Here is a 7,575-nt window from a genome sequence, read left to right on the forward strand (position 1 = left end):
CTATAGCTGGTTATGCCACATTACAATCCCCTTTATAGGTACCTGCACCTTTCACCTGTTGGTTTACCAAGTTAAGGTGTTGATGCTGTATGAACCCTAGTGGCCTTAGTCCTGCCTTTGCCAGAGATGGCCTCTCACCCCAAGGGGACTGGTGGCTGCTAGTAGGGGCACTAGGCTTTGAAGCCTGCCCGCATCTCGCTGCCCAGAGGTGGCCGTACAGCTTCCCTGCTGGTCTGTGTGTCCTGTGGAAGGGAGGTCAGGGCTCGGGGGAGACTGAGAGCAATGCCCAGGTGCGAGGGGGCGGAGCTGGGGGTACTCAGGTGCGGGGGGGGAGAGCTGTACATCTGTATAGTGACCAGGGCCCCGAGACCCCGTAACAATAGCGGGCGACGCCTGGCGGGCACGGCAGGAAGGTATCGGCCGAGAGCCGAGCCCAGCCGGGCCGGGGGGCGGGAGCTGGGCGCGGCCCCTCCCCGAGCACTGCTGCGGCCGCTGGCCGCTCCCCGCCGGTGTGGCTCGCTCCTCACCATGGTTGCAGCAGCACAAAGCCGCCAGCGCAGGAGGCCGCTCCCCCCCTGAGAGCCCGGCCCCGCCCGCGCCGAGCCAGCCACCTCCCCGCGCCCAGCCGGGAGCGCAGCCCCGCAGCCCCCGGCAGCCCGGATGGGAGGCGCCGGCGGGGATGCAGCAGCCGCGGAGCGGGACGGCGGAGCCCAGTAGAGTAGGAGCCGGGAGCCGCCGCCAGGCGCCAGGACCTCGGGAGCCCCCGGGCCGCTCTCCCCGCTGCCGGCCGGGCTTGTCCGGGCGGCGGCGCTGCTGAGTCCCGGCGTTTCACCCCAGCGGCCGCGAGCCCGGAGCCGGGCCGGAGCAGCTAGAGGCCGCGCCCGCCGCGCAGCGACAGGAGCCGGGACCCCGGCGGGACCGAGCCCCGCTCCCCAGCCGCGCGCCTTCGGGGCCGGGGCTCGGCGCAGCTTCCAACCCCACTCCGCACCCAGCAGGAGCCGCGGCCGGAGCCCAGGCAGGAGGCGGCGGGGCCGGGGCGCTGCAGCCCGGGGCAGAGAAGGGGCGAGATGGCGTCGTACGTGGATAACAGCTTCCGCCAGGCGGTGATGAAGAACCCGGCGGAGAGGAGCCCCCAGGTACCCCTTTGCTCCTCCCTCCCCTTGTTCCTCCCTCCCAGCGGCCCGGAGAGGAGCCCCCGGTACCCCCTGTCCGCCCCTGCTCCAGCTCTCCCGCGTACTGCCCCAGAGGGGAGCCCCCCGCGCCCGGGAGCTACCCCGTACAGTACCCTCCCAGGTATCTACTCACCGCTGCCCCAGAGAAGAGCCCCTACATCCTTTGTTTATTCTCTCCCCTTTCAAGAGGAGCCTTATCGCGGGTGCCTACCCCCATTTTTTCCCCTGTCCAAGACCCCCAAGGTACAGGCAGGCACGACTTGATCTATGCCCCCTGGGTACTGCACATAGGGGCAACAGGTAACTATTTCCCTATACGTGCTTCCAGGTACCAGAGTGCAGTTTTCCGTATTCACCCTCCACTCACCCCGACCAGAGCCCCCAGATAACGAGTCCTCCTATAACGAGCCAACATTTCCTATAGCTACTTCTTGTTTATCTCTTGTTTGTCTCTCACACATATCACAAACATATCATCTGTTTCCAGTACTCCTTTCTCTATCTGTAGTATGCTCACTAGCTAATCTGTTTTCAGACATCTCTAATCCCCTTTCCCACTCACGGGCTGGAGGAACAATCCTATTCACAACCAGCTCTAGTTTTAGGATTTCTCTTCCTCTCCCTCCCCCCCAAGTAGTGTTATTACTTTTTGGGGGCTCACATCCCCTTAATCTGTCCTTCCATTCCCACCATCTCTATCTTTGCCTAAAATTGGGCAGAGAACCCATCTGTGTGGTCAGACAGCAGCAGAGGAGAAAGGGGGGGCACCTCTTTGGCTGTGAGTTTCATAAATCCTGAAAGCTGACTCTGTGGGAAACACTCAGATTTAGTAACTGCTGCTATGTTTTCCTCTCTTCCTTTTGAAAAGTGTTTGTTTTAAAAGAAAACACTATCGTGTTAATAGAAACTTTGAATACCATAGTGTGCATAGGAGTGCATGATACAACATATTCACTGTTATACAAACTTTACTCAGCCAAAATATTGATGTATAGGATTGCTAGCTCATGGACGGAGAAAAAAATATTTTGAATACATTTTTTTTTCATATTGCACAACTGAGTGGCCTTTTATATTGTTGGCCATTGATTAACTGAGGTTATGTATCTGTTCCCAATACAACACAAGTACAGTAGTTTAATTCTGGAATTGAATTAACTTTGTACATCTATAGCTCATTACAGCATTACTGGCCCATACATTTATCAGAGAGGTGAGTGTGGTATTTTTGGCAAATCTCTGCCTCCCCAAAATAGGGTGAAATTCTTGCACAGTAGTATGGGAGAAGGATTTTTGAAATACTTGAATCAGGCTTTACTTGGGGGTGGGGTTGTGTATGTGTGGGATAAATAAAAATTGATGCAGTCATTTGCTCCTGCAGGATTGAAAGCACACAGTGCTTTATAAACATTAGAGACAGAAGGGGAAGAAAATGTGTAAAAATGTTTTGACTGTTAGTTGTTGTTTTTTTGAATCACATCAAGGTGAGTGAGTTCTTTCTGCTTTGGAGTGGTGACTGGATGCTATTGCTGCCAACCATCTAAACACAAATAAGCTTTATGCTGATCCCTATGTCAAGCTGTAGTTCAGTAGCTAATGATTCAAGGAGTTACTTTGCTCATTAGTTGCAGTGCCATCTGTCCTGTTTTCTAAAGATTTGTCCTGTTTCTCTCAGATCTCAGCGTGTCCTGATCTTAGTGAGGGGCTTTATTTTTAATTACCATGGTTACTTATGATTTTGCCAGATTTCTGATTGGCTGTTGACATTTTAAATTGGGGGCGAGGAAAGAACTTTGACTTTTAGGCAGCATCCAGAATTCCTTCCTCCTACTTCAGATAAGTCATTGTGGATACACTATTTTTCATCCTGGTGTTTGTGACAGTTAGATCACATATAGAAAAGTATGGCACATATGTATATGTATCACAGTTAGAAAAGATGCTCCTGCTTTTATGAAAAAACATAAAGAAAATTATTTCATTCTAGAACAAATTCCTTTTATTATGTTGAAGCTAAAGTTGTGTTCCTGTGTCCTTGCTTGACCTTTCCAAATGTCTATTATAGTACTGCCATAAATGTTGGCACCAGTTTGAAACCCTCTAGGTATCAGTAGCACATAGTTACTGAAAAGTTAGATTTGGAGACAGAGTGCTGTTATTTCAGAAGGATACTATTTGTTAACGTAGCAAGATCCCTTGTTCTGGGAGAATCTTAAATTCCAGTAATGGGAGTCAGACAGGGATGTCAGAGATCTTGGGAGAAGATTATAAAAAGACTGTCAGTTGGTCAGCAGCAGGGATATTGGCAGTTGCTCAGAAATCAGTCGGTCAGGTAGTGGGCCTTCAAACCAGCCTGTGAGAGACAAAACTTCCACTGTGACAGTTGTATATCTGTGCCAAATAAAGTGAACTGTTAAACTTTCCTGTGTCCCTGCCAATCTGTTTAAAAAAAAGAAGAAGAAGAAAAAAAAGAAATGACGCAGTGAAGACACTAGCATGAATGCAGGGGGTAGAGCCAATGTGAAAAAAACAGTGTAGAAAGCTAAATCCAGAACACCAGGATTGTATTAACACTGCAAAACTTCAGATATCAGTACACCAAAAGCCTACTGTAGCAGTATACACAGAAAGAAACCCTAAATCCATTAGGCTCTGACTGGCCAAAATAGTCAACAAATAAGACCAGATCTATGGGAAACATGCTGCATTGGCAGTGCTGGAAGTCTTTGAGGCTGGTGATCAAATGTGCTTATTATTGCTTCTGGGGAGAAGGCTCGAAAGAGGAAAATTCCTTTGTTTTTTAGAATGTTTAATGTATATATATTTTTTGAGATTTAGATGTTTAAACTCATTTTCTTTAACAGTAGTTGTGAGGGAAAGGCTTGTATTTTGAAAATATACACCTTCATTTTCATCTGTGTTTTTCTGAATTGAGTGGATTGAGCTTTTTATTTTTTTTTTAAATCATTTAAATTTCCTTTTTCTTTCTGAGAAGGAAATACTTCAGTTTAATCTTAGGGCAGACAGTGTGGTGGTGAGTAAGCTTCTTTCTTAAATACTTTGCAGTTAACAAGCAAAACTTTGAAAAGCAGTATTTTTATCAAGCCATAAAGGCCTTGGTCTTTTGCTTTTTGTCTTCCCTAAATAATAAGCCAGATTTTCCCAGAAAGGTAGTCATTTCATTTTGTTTTGAGGAATCTTCAGATATCCGTAAGTGGCATGATTCTGACTGTTACGAAAAAGGGTTGGGAGGAGAATGTATACTCTTATATTGACAGAAATGTGCATGTAAGAGAATGTGCATAGTCAAGGAAGCATCTGTTGGTCATGTTTCTTTGTTCCCTTCACTGCTTATTGAATATATTTGTGTTTTAACAAGCACTTTCTCTATATGTGACCAGCTTCTCATCCTTATTCTGTGACGTCTGTAATTCTGCATTTGACATTAGTGTTTTGCCCTCAATTGTGATGTAAATTTACTGTAATGACTTCATTGTGAGTTGAAATGAGAACAGAGGACTGACTGCAGGATAGGAAGCCCTTGTTTGAATACACAGCTTTGATAACTATTAAATATGATTAAATTACGAAGGGGAGGAATCAGTGAAATCTTGTTAGAACTTTTTCCCAATGCAGAAGTCCTTTTCTAATTTGGACAGATTTTACAAGGTCCTCTCAGAGCATTGCTTCAGAGATTATTGCAGAAAAATCTTTCACTTAATATTGTGCAGGAGTGTCCTTGTTTACACAGTGGATATTGAAAGCCTACCTGAACTATTCTAGTCAATGGAGCATTGTATACTAGTTCACAAAAAAGCTTAGAAAATAATAAAACCCAAAATGCATATGGCCAGTTGTTTTACATGTGCATTATTCATTGTGTGTATTGTATAACAGAACTCTTCTCTTATGTAATTGCTTTATTAAGCTATTCATGTTGTTTTCTTTGAAGGCTTAAATAGATAGTTTGGTCACCAAACAAGTTAGTTAAACCTCTAAATGTTAATAAATTACAAACAGATTTATGCCCCCAAGCTTTATGTAATAAAGTGATTTTTTTTTCAAAACTGTTTTTATATTTGTAGTTAAGTAAAAATAGTTGAGTGAAATATTATGCTGTCTGCAGCTTACTGTGAAGAATAAAAGTCGTCTTTAAAAAGAACTTGAAACCTAAACTACTTGCTTTTTACATTACCATTTCTATATGATACATGAACTGATGAGTAGAGTGGTCAGATGTAAATTGTTAATTTTTGCATAATTGTACTTAAATCACCTACAGTAAGATTAGAGCTGTGGGAAGAACTTGATACAAATAGTTCCTAGACCCATTGACAAGTTGCTAAAGCACTCTTTTGGAATTTGTCAGTCTGGTACGTTCAACAAATTCAGTACTAGAATAATTAGTAGCAGAGGAGTGGCATTAGCAATATGCTTTATGTTGAAAGGGGAGGGCTATCTAGTTACCCATAGCTCAATACCAGTGACATCTGTTAATGTCAGAGTACCTCAAGAGAGGATGCCTCTGTTTGGCAGATATTCCATTGCCAAGTATTTGAGAGAAACAATGGTTTAACTTTAGGAGGTACCTATATTTGTTCCAATTAAATTTTCAGCTTGTTCTCCAGTAGCATTGTTTCTGGAATACAGCATTCTGTTATCTGGTAACTGATGAAAGAGTTTAATTGTGTGAGAACTTATTAATAGAGGACAGGCATGAACATTCACTTCTTGATCTAGCATTATGTTGCTGAATCATTCCAAATGAGTGTAAAGCTGTTTGTAGTGCTACATGGTCATAGAAAACAAGTGTTTCAAATGGTACTGTATATGGTGCTTGGTTAAAAGGACCAAGGTCAGATATATTTTTAAAATGCAGATCTCCTAGCCATCTTACAAATGCATTTGAAGATTAAAACTAATTTTTTAAAAAAGCATTTTTTATTTTGCTGTCTACTTTTTGCATTTAGCTTGGACAATAACAGTATGCAAGTACAACTGTTTAGTTAATTTCTAGTTAATTTTGCTTTCAGGTTCTTCTGCACTAGCAACATGCTGTGAGGTTTGGGTTGCAAATATCTTAGGAGAATGTTTACTAAAATATATAATGTATTTTTAACCATCTTTTAATGCACTTGGGCAGTTGGAAATGAAGACAGCCAGCATACTGAGCAGCAATGTAACGTTTGCAATTTGGGAACCCCTAACCTAAGATATTAAGTGTAGCACTTCTCTTTCAGAATAAAAATGCAGAGTAATTTGTAAAAAGGAAAAAAAGATAAACTATAATTGACATAAATATTTATAACATGAGTATCTTTAGTCCTGGCGCAATGAAACAGTGATCCCATTGTTATTCAGCCTGGCCTGATGCACTTGCAAACTTCAGTCCTGTCCAGTGGAAGAATGAGAAATGCAGTGGTTTCACTTACAGAAGTCTCTGGAAGACCAATGATAAAAGCCAGTTTTCTTGAGGTCCCAGTCCAGAGCCCTACCACAAAACAATCCTTTTTCCTGCGGTCCTCTGCCCCATGCCCTATGCACCCTTAAACTTTTCCATTGAATGGGACATGGGTCCTGTAGAAAAAAGTTGCATGTGATCTTGAAATCAAAGATTGTCATGTGTACACATGAGGGCAGAACCAAGATTATATAACCAACCTTAGTCCTGGTATTTGCCAACTTCAGAATATTTGACATTGTAGGTTTAACAGTGTCATTTTTAAGTGTTTTTTTTTCCCCATGGAATTTTGAGTTTTTAAAAAATAAATCTTGAGAAATGGACATTCCACCCAGTGCAACTACAGCAACCCCACATATATAGCAACCCCTCATATACACATCACAAACTGCAGTTTGAGCTAAAGGAGAATCTCCATTAGCTAAGACAGTAGTGAGCTGTTGTCCTTTATTTGTCCCGGTCAATGGAGGACGTTGTAGTGCACGCTTTATGTAGCCTACTAGCAAATGTTTGCCAGATAGCAGTAGAATTCTAGGAATCAGGATTATAGGATTTTATTGATGGCTGTGGAGAAAGATGTGTGGTCTAGTGATTAAAGCAAGGGACTAAGAGTAAAATCCTAGGTGCCAGTTGCTTAGTGATGCTTTGCATATTTATATAGTGATATTCATCTGTAAGACTCAAAGGACTTTGAACATGGGTACACTGGAGCAGTTCAGTTTTTCATACACAATAGTCACACACACAGATTTAGCATATTCATTCTGAGAACATGGGTACACTGGAGCAGTTCAGTTTTTCAGACACAATAGTCACACACACAGATTCATTCTGAGAGGCAGTATGTAATTGAATGGATGAGTCTTGGGCTTTATTTTCTGTCCTACCCAGCATGATCTTGTGAAAAAATTTCAGATTTAGTTAACTTATACACCTCTACCT

The 7,575-nt window shown here is 43.3% G+C and overlaps 1 protein-coding gene across 1 annotated transcript in view; it reads left to right on the top strand.

Annotated features, from left to right (window-relative positions):
• The first annotated feature begins 603 nt into the window (after nt 1-603).
• LOC113406013 (rap guanine nucleotide exchange factor 6-like) overlaps nt 604-7,575 on the top strand; it is a 185,663-nt gene continuing 178,691 nt past the window's right edge. The window contains exon 1 of the mRNA XM_029910613.1: nt 604-1,136. Within this exon, the coding sequence (XP_029766473.1) occupies nt 1,068-1,136 (69 nt within the window). The 5' untranslated portion in view covers nt 604-1,067. The remainder of the gene's footprint in view (nt 1,137-7,575) is intronic.

The sequence above is a fragment of the Terrapene carolina genome, unplaced genomic scaffold, assembly GCF_002925995.2.
Source record: "Terrapene carolina triunguis isolate 2854851 unplaced genomic scaffold, T_m_triunguis-2.0 Scaffold66, whole genome shotgun sequence".
Taxonomy (NCBI): Eukaryota; Metazoa; Chordata; order Testudines; family Emydidae; genus Terrapene; species Terrapene triunguis.